The sequence below is a fragment of the Sapajus apella genome, unplaced genomic scaffold (assembly GCF_009761245.1).
Source record: "Sapajus apella isolate SASKATOON/1434 unplaced genomic scaffold, GSC_monkey_1.0 scaffold144, whole genome shotgun sequence".
Lineage (NCBI taxonomy): Eukaryota > Metazoa > Chordata > Mammalia > Primates > Cebidae > Sapajus > Sapajus apella.
This window is the reverse complement of record NW_022437084.1, coordinates 2,800,281-2,816,809: the sequence shown is the minus strand read 5'-3', so window position 1 is coordinate 2,816,809 and position 16,529 is coordinate 2,800,281. Positions and strand designations below refer to the sequence as shown.

The following is a 16,529-nucleotide window of genomic DNA, read 5'->3' as shown; positions in this document are numbered from 1 at the left end:
AGGCCCAAAGGGGGGGACAGAGGCCCAAAGGGGGGGACAGAGGCCCAAAGACAGGGACAGAGGCCCAAAGGCAGGGACAGAGGCCGGGTGCAGTGGCTCACACTTGTAATCCCAGCACTTTGGGAGGCTGAGGCGGGCAGGCAGATCACGAGGTCAGGAGATCGAGACGATCCTGGCTAACCTGGTGAAATCCTATCTACTAAAAATACAAAAAATTAGCCAGGCGTGGTGGCAGGTGCCTGTAGTCCCAGCTACTTAGAAGGCTAAGGCAGGAGAATCCCTGGAATCCAGGAGGTGGAGGTTGCAGTGAGCGGAGACTTCACCGCTGCACTCTAGCCTGGGTGACAGAGTGAGACTCCATCTCAAGAAGCAAAAAAGGGGGAACAGAGGCCCAAAGGGGGACAGAAACCCAGAGAGAGGGGGACAGAGACCCAGAGAGGGCGGCAAAGATGTAGAAAGGGGAGACAAAGAATTGGGAGAAGAGGAGACAAAGACCCAGAAGGAAGGGGACAGAGACTGAGGGAGAGCATGCGACACAGATGGGGCAGGCCAGACAGATCCAGAGCGCCTCAGAGATTCCGATGATCTCCCCCTCTCTCTCCTCAGCCCCTTGGATCTCCCTCCGTGGAGATGATGCCGGGGCCCTCCTGCCCACCCCGGGGGAGGCCCAGGATGCTGACTGGAAGGATGCAAATGTGACCCCAGCCACTGCCTGACCATCCACCTTCTGACCGCTAACAGTGAATGCAGTCAGGCTCCCTTCATGCTGTGAGACCTCCTGGAACACTGGCATCTCTGAGCCTCCGGAAGGAGTCCTGGGCCCAGTTGTCCTCTGGAGCCCTGTCCTGTGGTCTGCCTCAGTTTCCCCTCCTAACACACAGCTGTTTTCCACTTTGACAATATAACACGAGTTTAGGCCCGAATCAGTGTGTTCTCATCATTTTTCAGGCAGGGGAGGTAAGGGAATGAATGGGGACTGAATGGCTGGGCCTCAGAGCTCTCCTGCTGGTAACATGCCGCCATGAGGAACCTGCCGGTTTTATACTTCACGTCATGTATTTTCTTTTTTTGTTTTTGAGACAGAGTCTTGCTCTGTTGCCCGGGTTGGCATGCAGTGGTGTGATCTCAGTTCACCACAATCTCTGCCTCTTGGGTTCAAGTGACTCTCCTGCCTCAGCCTCCCGAGTAGCTGGGATTACAGGCATGCACCACCACACCGGCTAATTTTTTGTATTTCGTAGAGACAAGATTTCACCATGTTAGGCTGGTTTTGAACTCCTGACCTCAAATGATCTGCTCGCCTTGGCCTCTCAAAATGCTGGGATTACAGGCATTGAGCTACTGCACCCGGCCCAAGGCCATGTATTTTTTATTTTTTTTATTTTTGAGACGAAGTCTCCCTCTTGTCCCCCAGGCTGGAGTACAGTGGCGCAATCTTGGCTCACTGCAACCTTTGCCTTGTGGGTTCAAGCCATTCTCCTGCCTCAGCCTTTCGAGGAGCTGGGATTACAGGCGCCCACCACCACGCCTGTCTAATTTTTGTATTTTTAGTAGAGATGGGGTTTCACCATGTTGGCCAGGCTGGTCTCGAACTCCTGACCTAAGGTGATCCGCCCGCCTCTGCCTCCCAAAGTGCTGGGATTACAGGCGTGAGCCACCGCTCTTGTCCGGCCATGTATTTTCAATTCATAAATTTTACAAATATTTACTGGATGACTCCGTGCCAGGCATTTTGAGGAATTATCGGCTAGTATCTAACCACCTGAATCCTTGGAGCAGAAGAGGAGTGAGGAGCACTGTTCCCTCTGGGAGGAAATAGGATGTTTTTTCCCCTGGCCCCTTGATTCGGCTCTTCCTTTTTTTTTTTTTTTATTTTTAGATTTAAAAACATTGGAACATACAGCTCTTTTTTTTTTTTTGAGTTGGAGTTTGGCTCTTGTTGCCCAGGCTGGAGTGCAATGGCGCGATCTCGGCTCACCGCAACCTCCGCCTCCTGGGTTCAGGCAATTCTCCTGCCTCAGCCTCCTGAGTAGCTGAGATTACAGGCACGCACCACCATGCCCAGCTAATTTTTTGTATTTTTAGTAGAGACGGGGTTTCACCATGTTGACCGGGATGGTTTCGATCTCTTGACCTCGTGATCCACCTGTCTCGGCCTCCCAAAGTGCTGGATTACAGGCGTGAGCCACCGCGCCCGGCCAGTACAGCTCTTTCTTAAACCATCCTGACAAAGGGAAAGAGGGAAAAATACATTTCCCGTGAGGCTTTGGGGCTAGAGCAGCTGGAGCTGGACGGCAGAGTGCCGCGACGCCTGCCGGGAGTTGTAGTTCACCCCGGCCGCGTCACTGCGGCGTCGCCCACCCACCTTCCAGGGTCAGGCCGCGTTTTCCTTTGTGGACGTGGCGAGGGGCGCCCACGGCCCTCCCTGCGCTCACTGGCCCCGCCTCCTGGGGGGGTGCTCGTGGAAGCTCATTGGTTGGGAGGCGGGGCTCTGCGCTGCCAGAGGCGGGGCCTGACTGGAGAGCGGCTGAATTGGGCATATTTGCGGGAACGCAAAGCGAAGCGTGGAGAGCGGAGCGAAGCTGGATAACGGGGTAAAGGGACCGGGTTGGGGGGCGTCTGTCCAGGGCCGGCGGCTTGGGGTGGCTCGGGTAGAGGATCAGGGTCCGCACTGGGAGCAATCACGGGGAGCCTGCCTGACCTCTCGCTGGCCACAACCATGCCCTGCGCTTTGCGTGGGATGTGTGCCACGTCTCTCCCAGAAATTCCCTCTCGCAGGCCTGGGACCCCCCTGAGCCTCTGTCAGAAGGTTCGGTCCTCCTCGTAGGTGGTTTTCCCTCTGAGCACCCCGCCCTCCTTTCCCCCATCGCCCGCCCTTCTTGAGCCCAAAAGTTTGCAGCCAACTTCCATCTCCGGGTCCTGTCCTTGGTAACCCCTCCACCCCGCCATCCTCCTGCCCAGTGCCTGTCCTCATCCCTCTGACCCCTGACCCCTGACCCCTGACCTGTGCCACTCCCCAGGGACCAATGATGTGGCGACCATCGCTTCTGCTGTTTCTGTTGCTACTGAGGCACGGTGCTCAGGGGAAGCCGTCCCCGGACGCAGGCCCTCATGGCCAGGGGAGGGTGCACCAGGCGGCCCCGCTGAGCGACGCCCCCCATGATGACGCCCACGGGAACTTCCAGTACGACCATGAGGCTTTCCTGGGACGGGAAGTGGCCAAGGAATTCGACCAACTCACCCCGGAGGAAAGCCAGGCCCGTCTGGGGTAGGAGAGACACGGGGGTGGGGCGTGTTCAGAAGTGGGGCTTGGGAGGGAGGCGCGGGGGGATTGACGGGTCAGAGAAATGGCATTAACTGAACATCAGTTCTTTATGAGAAATCAAAGTCTATCTTTTCTCCCTGGGAAAAACAAATTAAGTTAAAATTTAGGCCTGAAGGGCCAGGCGAGGTGGCTCACGCCTGTAATCCCAGCACTTTGGGAGGCAGAGGCGGGCGGATCACCTGCGCTTGGGAGTTCGAGACCAGCCTGACCAATATAGAGAAACCCCATCTCTACTTAAAAAAATACAAAATTAGCTGGGCGTGGTGGCGCATGCCTGTAATCCCAGCTACTTGGGAGGCTGAGACAGGAGAATCGCTTGAACTCAAGAGGCAGAGGTCACAGTGAACCGAGGTTGCACCATTGCACTCCAGCCTGGGCAACAAGAGCGAAACTCTATCTCAAAAAAAAAAAAAAAAAAAGGGACCTTTGAGGGCAGCAAAATCTGGGTTTAGATTCTGCCCCAAGCACTCCTTATTGCTTTGTCTCAGACATCTCCCCTCCCCTTTCCTGCTCTGTAAGTGGTAGGGACTGGTGTGGAAAATGAGGTTTGGCATGTAAGGAGCCCAGCCAGTGCAGGAAAGTGGCGGAGCCATGAGTTTCAGGGTGACTTGGCTAGAATGGAGCCTTGTCCACCCTCTCTGTCAGGGTGAGAGGGTCAGGGCCTGAGGGCGGTGGGTGGGAGGGGGCGATAGGAGCAGCCCCCTTCATCTATGCATCCCCCATTGCTTATTCAGCCCACAAAGCTTTATTGAGCACCTGCTATGTACCAGGCACTGCTCAAGGTGCTGAAGTCACAACAGCTAACACAACAGACAGAAATCTCTGTCCCCCTGAAGTTTACACTGTGGTGAGGAGAACAGCAGGAAGGCAGTAAGTAAAAAGTGGATCAAATGGAGATAAAGCAAGAGAGTCAGAAAGTGTGGAGGGGAGAGATTATTGGTGGGGGAGTTGCAATTTGATTTATTTATTTATTGAGATGGAGTCTCGCTCTGTCGCCCAGGCAGGAGTGCAGTGATGCAATCTTGGCTTGGTGCAACCTCTGCCTCCCTGGTTCAAGCAATTCTTCTGCCTCAGACTCCCTTGTAGCTGGGATTGCAGGTGCACACCACCATGCCCAGCTAATTTTGTTTTTCTTTCTTTTTTTTTTTTTTTTTTTTTTGAGATGAAGTCTCACTCTGTTACCTGGGCTGGAGTGCAGTGGCATGATCTCAACTCACTGCAACCTCTCCCGAGTTCAGGCAATTCTTCTGCCTCAGCCTCCCAAGTAGCTGGGACTACAGACACATGCCGCCACGCCTGGCTAATTGTTTTTATTTTTTATTTTTATTTTTAGTTGAGACAGGGTTTCACTGTGTTGCCCAGGCTGGTCTCGAACTTCTGAGCTCAGGCAGACAACTCGCCTCAACCTCCCAAAGCGGGAGGATTACAGGAGAGAGCCACTGCACCTGGCCCATGGCCAGCTAATTTTTGTATTTTTAGTAGAGACGGGGTTTCACCATTTTGGCCAGGCAGGTCACGAACTCCTGACCTCAAGTGATCTGCCAGCCTCAGCCTCTCAAAGTGCTGGGATTACAGGCGTGAGCTACCTCACCCAGCTGGAGCTGCAATTTTGAACAGGGAAGTTGGAGAAGGCCTCCATGAAAAGGCGGTATTTGGTAGTTGAGCCATGTGGGTTTCTGAGGGAATCGCATTCCAAGCAGACAGAACAGTTCAGTGCAAAGGCCCTGAGGCAGGAGTGAGCTTGGAGTGTCTGAGTGACAGTTCTGAGGCCGGTGTGGCTGGAACTCAGTGAGAAAGGGGAGAGAGTGGGAGGTGAGGGCAGAGAGGGAGCAAAGGGGTTGAGCATGGTGGTTCATGTCTGTAATCCCAGCACTTTGGGGAGGCCAAGGCTGGAGGATCGCTTGAGCCCAGGAGTTCAAGACCAGCCTGGGCAACACAGTGAGACCCTGTCTCTACCAAAAAAATTTAAAAATACAAAAATTAGCCCTGCATGGTGGCATGCACCTGTAGTCCCAGATACTAGGGAGGCTGAGGTGGGAGGATCACTTGGGCCTGCAGTGAGCCAAGATTATGCCACTGCACTCCAGCCTGAGTGACAGAGCCACAGCTTGTCTCAAAAAGAGAAAGAGAGATAGAGAGAGAGAGCACGCAAAGGGGGTCAGATCATGCAATGCAAAACCTTTTAGGCCACAGTGAAGATTTAGGCTTTTCTCCGATTGAGAGGAGAGCCACTGAAGAACGTGAGCTGACAGGTTTTGAGAGAATCCTGCCGGCTGCAGTGTGGGGAACTGTATGGAACAGGAAGCAGGGAGCCCAGTGAGGAGGCAACTGCAATAGTCCAGGAGGAGGCAAGACAAGATGGTGGCCAGAGCAGCGCGGAGACACTGGCAGTGGGCCCCAGGACTGCTGGCTGGGAGATTGTGCTTGGATGGGCATGGGGAAAGGAGGGATGGAGAAGGAAGGGCAGTGATAGGTTAGCACAGTTAGCTTAGCACTAATGGCAATGCCAGGCATTGTCCTAAGTGCTTTATTATTATTATTATTATTATTATTATTATTTTGAGACAGAGTCTTACTCTTTTACCCGCGGTGGAGCACAGTGGCGCGATCTCGGCTCACTGCAATCTCTGCCTCCCAGGTTTAAGCAATTGTTCTGCCTCAGCCTCCCTCGTAGCTGGGATTAGAGGCACCCACCACTGTGCCCAGCTAATTTTTGTATTTTTAGAAGAGACTGGGTTTCACCATGTTGGCCAGGCTGCTCTTGAACTCCTGATCTCAGGTGATCCGCCCACCTTGGCCCCCCAAAGTTCTGGGATTCTAGGCGTGGATTACAATCCACGATGCCTGGCCCCAGCCTATTATTATTATTATTGTTATAATTATTTGAGACAGAGTCTCTCTCTGTTACCCAGGCTGGAGTGCAGTGGCACTATCTCAGCTGACTGCAACGTCTGCTGCCCGGATTCAAGGAATTTTCCCGCCTCAGCCTCCCGAGTAACTGGGATTTCAGGTGCACACCACCACACCCGGCTAATTTTTGTATTTTTAGTAGAGACGGGGTGTTACCTTATTGGCCAGGCTGCTCTGAAATGCCTGATCTCAAGTGATCTGCCCATCTCGGCTTCCCAAAGTGCTGGGACTACAGGCATGTGCCACTGTACCCGGCCTGTCCTAAGTGCTTACGTAGCCTGACTCATTTATTCCCCACAACCGCCCTTTTAGGGTAGGTACGATTATTTTCTCTCCATTTTACAGAGGGGTAACAGGCACAGAGAGGTTAAGTCACTTGCCCACAGTCACAGCCAGCAAGAAGAAATGGTCAGATTTGGACCTGTTTGGCTGTGAAACCCACACTCTTAGCAGCAGGAACCTCAGAGAAGGGTGTGAGTCCCGGGACAGACCGGAGCAGAAAGTCTATCAGACAGTCCCTGAAAGACCCGAGCAGAGACCGCCTGGTGCGGGAGTGGGGTTGGTGACTCAGGCAGGGCTGGAGAAGGCTCTGCTGTCTCCGATTTTCAAACTTTGGGAGGGGGCCGTGGGAGCCTGAGGACGGTGACAGGGAGGAGGGCTCCATGTGGTCTCTGTTAATTAGAGATGGGGCCTGGCAGGGCGCCACCAAGGGAGGAGCGAGGGGCGAGGGAGCTAACAGGCATGGCCCAAGAGAAGGGGCGACATGGAACCTAAAGTGGCTTGACAAGCCAAGGGGAGGGGCACTGGAGCCCGGCGGAACATGGGGAGGGGTAGAGGGAGACCGAGTTGCGGGTGACGGTCCTCGGGCAGTGCCTGACTCGGCTGGGAGCAGGTCGGGGAAAGCCACAGTGCGTGGCACATGGCAAGGCTGCAGCGAAAGGAGCCTGAAATTGACACGCGCATTCCCGGTAGGGGGCGGGGCCTGGGGCGGGGCGGGGTATGGGGGCGGGGCCTGAGGCAGGGTATGGGGCGGGGCCGGCCCTGAGTTGGCGGGGTGTGGCCGTGGCTGTGGAGTGCAGTGGCACCATCTCGGCTCACTGCGACCTCCGCCTCCCAGATTAAAGCGATTCTCCTGCCTCAGCCTCCCGAATAGCTGGGATTACAGGCGCCTGTCACCACGTCCGGCTAATTTTTTTTTTTGGTATTTTTAGTAAACACGGGGTTTCACTATTTTAGTCAGGCTGGTCTCAAACTCCTGACATCGTGATCCGCCCGCTTTGGCCTCCCAAAGTGCTGGGATTACAGGCCTGAGCCACCGCGCCCGGCCCAGAGTCAGTCTTGGAATAGGGCTCCCTGGAGAGAGGCTCAGTGCGATGCCGTGCTCCCTGTCCCCACCCCAGCTCAGCCCAGCGAGAGGTGCAGCGCGTGCAGGCGGAGGACGGGCCGGCGCGGAGAGGGTGACCCTTGATCGTCGTAGGTTCCTCCCCTGCAGTGCTCCCGGCTCGCGGGCTCTCGGGAAGGGCGTGACTCGTCCCGGGGGTGCATTCTAGGCTGAGGGGAGGGGTCCTGCGGTGGGCTTGGTCCTAAATTGACACGCGCCCCTCCCCATTCGTCCGCGGACCGTGGACTGCATTTTCAGTCCCGGACCCGATGTGTGCCGGGGGCGTGGCCCCGTGCGAGGGGCGTGGCCTGGGGCGTGGCCAGGGACTGACATGTGCCCGCCCCGGCTCGCAGGAGGATCGTGGACCGCATGGACCGCGCGGGCGACGGCGACGGCTGGGTGTCGCTGGCCGAGCTTCGCTCGTGGATCGCGCACACGCAGCAGCGGCACATACGGGACTCGGTGAGCGCGGCCTGGGACACGTACGACACGGACCGCGACGGGCGTGTGGGTTGGGAGGAGCTGCGCAACGCCACCTATGGCCACTACGCGCCCGGTACGCGGCGAGCCCCCGACCCTGCTCCCCACACACCGTGACCCTGACCTTCTGGGCTGCCTCGTTCTGAGAACCCTGAATCCATTTACCCAGAGTCCCTGACCCCTGACTAGGCTCTACCCACTTTTATGACCCCATCACTTTCAGTTCCCCAGTCTCTCACTTCTGGCTTCTCTTCTTTGTTTTACATATTTGTTTGTTTTTCTGGTATTTAGCTGCATGCTAAAAACGATTTTTTTTCAAACATGAAGTCAGAATTAGGTGCCAAAAGCCCCTGAACACACCCAAACAGGGACTTGAACCCTGGACCCTCAGATTAAAAGTCCAAAGTTCTACCAGCTGAGCTACCCAGGTTCCCTTCAGGGTTTTTAATTCTGGGACCCACCGCCTCTATGACACCATGACTAGGGGACTAATGCCTCATCATCCTGACCCCTGACCTCCATGACCTCTCATCCTGAGACCCCCAAAGCCAGTTACCCTGCCCCTGACTCTCAGATTCCTCCTTTCTGTCCCAAGCCCCAGCCCCAGTGTCCCCCCCCCCACCCCCCGCCCCACACTCAGCCTTTATTCTCTCCCTCCTCTCCTCTCTGTCCCTGGCACCATACTCCCCATCCAGCCTGTCCTCCACAGGGCTCCAGGGGGTGGTCTTCACACCCAGCGTTGACTTTGCCCCTCCCTGGCTCATGGCTCTCCCCAGCCCCCCAGGTGACAGTCCCACTCCTCGGCCAGGATGTCTCCACCTGCAGCTTTGTTTTTCTGCATTTTCTGCACCAAATGGATCTTCCTGAACCCATCACACTCCTCAAACCTCTACCCTCTTCACATGCTCCTCTGATGACAATGCCCTTCCCCTCCTCTCTGTCACACCATCTGAGTCCCTGTTATCACAGCGGCAGTCTGGAGCCACATGGGCCACTGTCACCTCAAAGGCCACCATTCCTGGCTGCACACCCTTGGATCAGTTATTTCTTCTCTCTGAAAATCAGTTCTTGCATTCACAAAGTAGAATAAATGGGCCAGGCGCAGTGGCTCACGCCTGTAATCCCAGCACTTTGGCAGGCCGAGGCAGGCGGATGACGAGGTCAGGTGATAGAGACCATCCTGGTTAACACAGTGAAACCTCGTCTCTACTAAAAATACAAAAAATTAGCTGGGCGTGGTGGCGCATGCCTGTAGTCCCAGCTACTTGGGAGGCTGAGGCAGGAGAATTGCTTGAACCCAAGAGGCGGAGGTTGCAGTGAGCTGAGATCGCACCATTCCACTCCAGACTGGGCGACAGAGTGAGACTCCCTCAAAAAAAAAAAAAAAAAAAGTACAGTAAGTGGAAAAACTGTACATGCTTTTTGTGATGATTAAATGCAATATTGTACATAAAGAGCTTAGCATACAATCTGTCACAAGTTAGCTAATTTATTGTGTGGATATCATATGTTATATAGTCCGGGTGCAGTAGCTTACTCCTGTAATCCCAGCACCTTGGGAGGCTGAGGCAGGCGGATCGCTTGAGGTCAGGAGTTTGAGACCAGCCTGGCAGACATGGAGAAACCCTGTCTCTACCAAAAAAAAAAATCCTTAGCTGGGCATAATGGCATGCACCTGTAATCCCAGCTACTCTGGAGGCTGCCAGCTACTCTGGAGGCTGAGGCACGAGAATCACTTGAACCCAGCAGGCGGAAGTTGCAGTGAGCTGATATCATGCCACCACACTCCAGCCTGGGCAACAGAGGGAGAAAAATTAAAATAATATAATGTTATATAATATATTATACATTATATACTTATATAATAAATATATATATACATAAATTATATATGACATATCGATACATACTTTTTTTTTTTTTTGAGACAGTTTTGCTCTTGTTGCCCAGGCTGGTGGAGTGCAGTGGCGCTATCTCGGCTCACTGCAACCTCCACCTCCCGGGTCCAAGTGATTCTCCTGCCTCAGCCTCCAGACTAGCTGGGATTACAGGCGAGCGCCACCATGCCCAGCTAATTTTTGTATTTTTAGTAGAGATGGGGTTTCACCATGTTGGTTAGGCTGGTCTCGATCTCTTGACCTCGTGATCTGCCCGCCTCAGCCTCCCAAAGTGCTGGGATTACAGGCGTGAGCCACTGCGCCCGGCCTATTGATATATACTTATTAACTCCACAGAAGTCTTTGTGCCCCAAGTAGGATTTACTTTGTCTTTGTTTTAACCTGCTTGGCACTTCCTCATTTAAAGCTCATCTCACTGAGACCTGTCCTTCCCCAGGTGAAGAATTTCACGACGTGGAGGACGCAGAGACCTACAAGAAGATGCTGGCTCGGGACGAGCGGCGTTTCCGGGTGGCGGATCAGGATGGGGACTCGATGGCCACTCGGGAGGAGCTGACGGCCTTCCTGCACCCCGAGGAGTTCCCTCACATGCGGGACATTGTGATTGCTGTGAGTGGCAGCTTGAGGACCCTGCCCCCACACCCTTCCGGGGACCCAGGCTTCTGGTCCCAGGTCCTACTTCCGGGCACTAACCTTTCCCACCTCCACTCCCAGACCCCTGGGGTCTGATGTCTCCTCGTCAGGCCTCCCCCTCCCTGCGCTCGCATTTGGGGTCCAGGCCCCCAGCCTTCCCTCAGAGAGGCACATCCGCATTCCCGGACTTGCCTCAGGAACCCCAACCCCGGCTGGGCCCCAGGAAATCCTCAGCCCCCCACGTGGTTCCTCATCATCTTCTCTTTTCTGTGAGATAGAGCTTCGCTCTTACTGTCTAGGCTGGAATACAGTGGCCCGATCTCAGCTCACCGCAACCTCTGCCTCCCAGATTCAAGCAATTCTTCTGCTTCAGCCTCCTGAGTAGCTGGGATTACAGGTGTGCATCACACCTGGCTAATTTTTGTATTTTTAGTAGAGACGGGGTTTCACCATGTTGACCAGGATGGTCTTGATCTCTTGACCTCGTGATCCACCCGCCTCGGCCTCCCAAAGTGCTGGGATTACAGGCGTGAGCCACTGCGCCCGGCCCAGTATTTTTTTTTTTTTTTTTGTAGAGAAGGGGTTTTGCCATATTGGCCAGGCTAGGCTTGAACTACTGACCTGAGGCAATCTGTCCACCTCAGCCTTCCAAAGGGCTGGGATTACAGGCGTGAGCCACTGCACCTGGCTCCAAAATGTGCTTTGTTCTACAGAATAAGAGTTTTTTTCTTTCCTTCCTTTTTTTTTTTTTTGAGACAGGGCATCACTCTGTCATCCAGGCTCTAGGGCAGTGGCTGGATCTCGGCTCACTGCAACCTCAAACTCCTGGGCTCAAGTGATCCTCCCACTTCAGCCTCCCAAGAAGGTGGGACCACCAGGCACATGCCACCATGTCTGGCTAATTTTTAAATTTTGTGTAGAGACAGGGTCTCAGCATGTTGCCCGGGCTAGTCTTGAAATCCTGGACTTGAGCGATCCTCCCACTTGAGCCTCCCAAAGTGCTGGGATTACAGGCGTGAGCCACCGCACCTGACCCACAGTCTTACAGTGAATGAGTTTGGACTTATAGAGGGGAACAAAAGTCGTTTTGCTAAAGAAAGGCACAAAAAACAAGGAAGAGAGGTGTCGAGTGTGTCAGAAGAACCCTCAAAGTGCACCATGTTCACACATAAAGCAGAGGTAGGCGCCGGGCGTGGTGGCTCATGCCTGTAGTCCCAGCACTTTGGGAGGCCAAGGTGGGTGGATCCTGTGAGGTCAGGAGTTTGAAACCAGCGTGACCAACATGGTGAAACCTGGTCTCTACTAAAAAATACAAAAATTAGTTGGGCATGGTGACAGGTGCCTGTAATCCCAGCTACTTGGGAGGCTGAGGCAGGAGAATTGCTTGAACCCGGGAGGCGGAGGTTGCAGTGAGCCGAGAGTGTGCTTGCACTCCAGCCTGGGAGATAGAGTAACAGTCCGTCTCAAAACAATAAAATAAATAGACCGGGCGAGGTGGCTCACACCTGTAATCCCAGCACTTGGCCTTGAGAGGCCGAGGTGTGCGGATCACAAGGTCAAGAGATCGAGATCATCCTGGCCAACATGGAGAAACCCTGTCTCTACTAAAAATAAAAAATTAGCCACGCGTCGTGGCTCGCGCCTGTAGTCCCAGCTACTGGGGAGGCTGAGGCAGGAGAATCGCTTGAACCCAGGAGGCGGAGGTTGCAGTGAGCCGAGATCGAGCCACTGCATTCCGGCCTGGGTGACAGAGCGAGAGTCTGTCTCAAAAATAAAATACAATAATAAAAAGAAAGGAAAGAAAGAGAGAGAGAGAGAGAAAGCAAGCAGGCAAGCAGATGTAGGTTCTAGGCTCTGCTAAATGTGAAGGAGCTTTTCCCCTTCGAGGCAGTTTGCTGGGGCTTGAGGAAGTTTTTAGGGACCCAGATCAGCTCTCCCTGTGTGCGACACACCTGTGCATCGCTGGACACTGGGGACCCCCGGCTTTCGCCCCCCGGATGCAGGTAGTGCCTGTATCATCATAACATCCCAGAAAGCCCCCAAATTTTCCACGTGCTGCCTGTGGAGACTGCCCTACTGCCTGCCCCCACGGCTGACTGGAGCTAAATTTCCAAGAAAACCTCACACTCTTACCCCAGGGGTGCAGCCTCTTCCAGGGGCCAGGGGCATCGGCCCTCAGCCTCAATGCCTCTCTCTTCCCAGGAAACCCTGGAGGACCTGGACAGAAACAAAGATGGCTATGTCCAGGTGGAGGAGTACATCGGTGAGTGCGCCCCCATTTCCTCCTGGGACGCCTCCCCTCTCTCAGGCAAGGACAGGGTTGGTGGGGGCAGCCAGATGTACGTCACCCATCAGAGAGCAGTGGCTCTCAGACATGGGGGCAGGGGCACTGCTTGAATTCATGCAGCCATCCAACATTTATTGAGCACCTGCTGTGTGCCAGGTCCAGGAAACACTTATTGAGCACCTACTGCATACGGGCTACAGTTGAATTACAGCAGGGTGGAGGTTACAGTAGATAATAACACAGACAAAGTCCCTTCTTGGGGGATCTGGAGTTTTTTGTTTGTTTTTCTGAGATGGAGTTTCGCTCTTGTCGCCCAGGCTGGAGTGCATTGGCACAATATCTCTGCTCACTGCAACCTCCGTCTCTCAGGTTCAAGCGATTCTCCTGCCTCAGCCTCCCGAGTGACCGGGATTACAGTCATGTGCCAACACGCCCAGCTAATTTTGTATTTTTAGTAGAGAGGGGGTTTCTCCATGTTGGTCAGGCTGGTCTCGAACTCCCGACCTCAGGTTATCCACCCGCTTTAACCTCCCAAAGTGCTGGGATTACAGGTATGAGCCACCTTGCCCTGCTGGGGTTCTGAAATTTCTACAAAATCAAGGATTAGGGACTGTGTTCAGTGTAGGTGGGGGGTCGGGAGGCTGGTCTTGAACCTTTGTCTACACAGCGAACACTTTGCTTGCTGTTACATGGGATGTTGGGGGGAACCTGCACAAGATCCCCGAGTTCTCCCTGGGTCACTGCCACTGTCCTGCCCCTAGGGGGCAAAAATCTTAGTCAAGGAGAAGGCAAACAAGGAATTTTTGTTTGTTTGTTTGAGACAGAGTCTTGCTCTGTCGCCCAGGCTGGAGTGCAGTGGTGTGATCTCGGCTCACTGCAACCTCCGCCTGTTGGGCTCAAGCGATTCTCCTGCCTCAGCCTCCTGAGTAGCTGGGACTACAGGTGCCCACCTCCAAGCGTAGCTAATTTTTGTATTTTTAGTGGAGACGGGATTTCACCATGTTGGCCAGGGTGGTCTGGAACTCCCAACCTCAGGTGATCTGCCCATCTCGGCCTCTCAAAGTGCTGGGGTTACAGGCATGAGTCACTGTGCCTGGCCAGGAATATTTTTTAAGTTTGAAACCAGTTTCTGCATTCATATCCTTTCTATGCAGGCATGAGAAACCATTTTTCTTTCTTTCTTTCTTTCTTCTTTCTTTCTCTCCCTCCCTCTCTCTATGTCTCTCTTTCTATCTGTCTGCCTGTCTGTGTCTCTCTTTCTCTCTTTCTTTATTAAATAGAGATGGGGTCTCACTATATTGTCCAGGCTGGCTTAGAACTCCTGGGCTTAGCTGGGCGCGGTGGCTCAAGCCTGTAATCCCAGCACTTTGGGAGGCCGAGGCAGGTGGATCACAAGGTCAAGAGATCGAGACCATCCTGGTCAACATGGTGAAACCCCGTCTCTACTAAAAATACAAAAAATTAGCTGGGCGTGGTGGTGCGTGCCTGTAATCCCAGCTACTCAGGAGGCTGAGGCAGGAGAATTGCCTGAACCCAGGAGGTGGAGGTTGCGGTGAGCCGAGATCGTGCCATTGCACTCCAGCCTGGGTAACATGAGTGAAACTCCGTCTCAAAAAAAAAAAGAACTCCTGGGTTTAAGTAGTCCTCCCACCTTGACCTCCCAAAGAGCTGGGGTTACAGGCATGAGTCACCACACCCAGCTGAGAGAACAGTTTTTCTTTTTTTTTGAGACGGAGTCTGGCTCTGTCGCCCAGGCTGTAGTGCAGTGGCACGATCTCGGCTCACGGCATCCTCCGCTGCGAGGGTTCAAGCAATTCCCCTGCCTCAGCCTCCTGAGGAGCTGGGACTACAGGCACGCGACACCACACCCAGCTTATTTTTTTTGTATTTTAGTAGAGACAGGGTTTCACCATGTTGGCCAGGATGGTCTCGATCTCCTGACCTCGTGATCTGCCTCCCCAGCCTCCCAAAGTGCTGGGATTACAGGCTTGAGCCACCGCGTACGGCCAACAATTTTTTTTTCTTAACAGATGGGGTTGGCCCGGGCGCGGTGGCTCAAGCCTGTAATCCCAGTACTTTGGGAGGCCGAGGCGGGTGGATCACGAGGTCAAGAGATCGAGACCATCCTGGTCAACATGGTGAAACCCCGTCTCTACTAAAACTACAAAAAATTAGCTGGGCATGGTGGTGCGTGCCTGTGATCCCAGCTACTCAGGAGGCTGAGGCAGGAGAATTGCCTGAACCCAGGAGGCAGAGGTTGCGGTGAGCCGAGATCGCGCCATTGCACTCCAGCCTGGGCAACAAGAGTGAAACTCTGTATCCAAAAAAAAAAAAAAAAAAAAAAAAAAAGAGAGAGATGGGGTCTTGGCCCGGTGCGGTGGCTCAGGCCTGTAATCCCAGCACTTTGGAAGGCCAAGTCGGGCAGATCACGAGGGCAGGAGTTTGAGAACAGCCTGGCCAATATGGTGAAACCCCATCTCTACCATTAATACAAAAATTAGCTGGGCATGGTGGCGCACACCTGTAGTACCAGCTACTCGGGAGGCTGAGGCAGAAGAATCGCTTGAACTCGGAAGGTGGAGGTTGCAGCGAGCCGAGATCTCACCACTGCACTCCAGCCTGGGCAAAAAAAAAAAAAATGCCTAGAAAAAAAAAAAAAAAAAAAAAGAAAAACAAAAAAAAGAAGAGAGAGAGAGAGAAAGAAGGAAGAAATTGATCAACCATTCAATCAATCAATCAAATGAATTTCGCCTGTAACAAATGATTGCTTTTTTAAGTCAGGTTTTGTTACTAATTCCATTGAAACAGAAGAGACAGCTGAGGCGAGGGAGAGGGTCGTGAGTTGCTCCAGGGCCTGGGTCAGGAAGTATCGGAGCCGGGTTAGGCCCCCAGCGGCACTAGACTCCCAGAGCTGCGCCTGACCTTGTGCCCTCTGTCCCGGCCAGCGGACCTGTACACAGCCGAGCCCGGGGAGGAGGAGCCGGCGTGGGTGCAGACGGAGAGGCAGCAGTTCCGGGACTTTCGGGATCTGAACAAGGACGGCCACCTGGACGGGAATGAGGTGGGCTACTGGGTCCTGCCCCCCGCCCAGGACCAGCCCCTGGTGGAAGCCAACCACCTGCTGCACGAGAGCGACACGGACAAGGTGCAGTGACGGGGCCATGGAGGAGCGGGTGGGCAGCGCGGGCAGCGCCCAGAAATGAGCAGGACCTGGGCCTGCAGCGGGGGGTCCCTGTTAGGTAGGATACAAAAAAAAAAAAAAGAGGGACATAGCCCGGGCCAGGCGGCTCACGCCTGTAATCCTAACACTTTGGGAGGCCGAGGTGGGCAGATAACCTGAGGTTGGGAGTTCGAGACCAGCCTGACCAACAGGGAGAAATCCCGTCTCTATAAAAATACAAAATTAGGCCGGGCGCGGTGGCTCAAGCCTGTAATCCCAGCACTGTGGGAGGCCGAGGCGGGTGGATCACAAGGTCAAGAGATCGAGACCATCCTGGTCAACATGGTGAAACCCCGTCTGTACTAAAAATACAAAAAATTAGCTGGGCATGGTGGCGCGTGCCTGTAATCCCAGCTACTCAGGAGGCTGAGGCAGGAGAATTGCCTGAACCCAGG

At 54.0% G+C, this 16,529-nt stretch overlaps 2 protein-coding genes and 1 non-coding gene across 5 annotated transcripts in view; 2 read left to right on the top strand and 1 right to left on the bottom strand.

Annotated features, from left to right (window-relative positions):
* The window catches only part of FCGRT (Fc fragment of IgG receptor and transporter), a 15,065-nt gene extending 14,142 nt beyond the window's left edge, over positions 1 to 923 (top strand). For both annotated transcript variants that reach the window (XM_032264609.1, XM_032264610.1), the window contains one exon: positions 607 to 923. In XM_032264609.1, coding sequence (XP_032120500.1) covers positions 607 to 716 — 110 coding nt within the window. In that variant the 3' untranslated portion in view covers positions 717 to 923. The remainder of the gene's footprint in view (positions 1 to 606) is intronic.
* A 1,278-nt stretch (positions 924 to 2,201) lies between these two features.
* The window catches only part of RCN3 (reticulocalbin 3), a 15,732-nt gene continuing 1,404 nt past the window's right edge, over positions 2,202 to 16,529 (top strand). The window contains exons 1-6 of one of the 2 annotated variants that reach the window (XM_032264607.1): positions 2,202 to 2,594; positions 3,021 to 3,268; positions 7,970 to 8,172; positions 10,431 to 10,603; positions 12,830 to 12,890; positions 15,860 to 16,059. In XM_032264607.1, the coding sequence (XP_032120498.1) occupies positions 3,027 to 3,268; positions 7,970 to 8,172; positions 10,431 to 10,603; positions 12,830 to 12,890; positions 15,860 to 16,059 (879 nt within the window). In that variant the 5' untranslated portion in view covers positions 2,202 to 2,594; positions 3,021 to 3,026. The remainder of the gene's footprint in view (positions 2,595 to 3,020; positions 3,269 to 7,969; positions 8,173 to 10,430; positions 10,604 to 12,829; positions 12,891 to 15,859; positions 16,060 to 16,529) is intronic. The other variant, XM_032264608.1, reaches the window with a different exon arrangement.
* Positions 8,454 to 8,526, bottom strand: TRNAK-UUU. Its single transcript has one exon. It is a non-coding gene; the product is annotated as a tRNA-Lys (tRNA).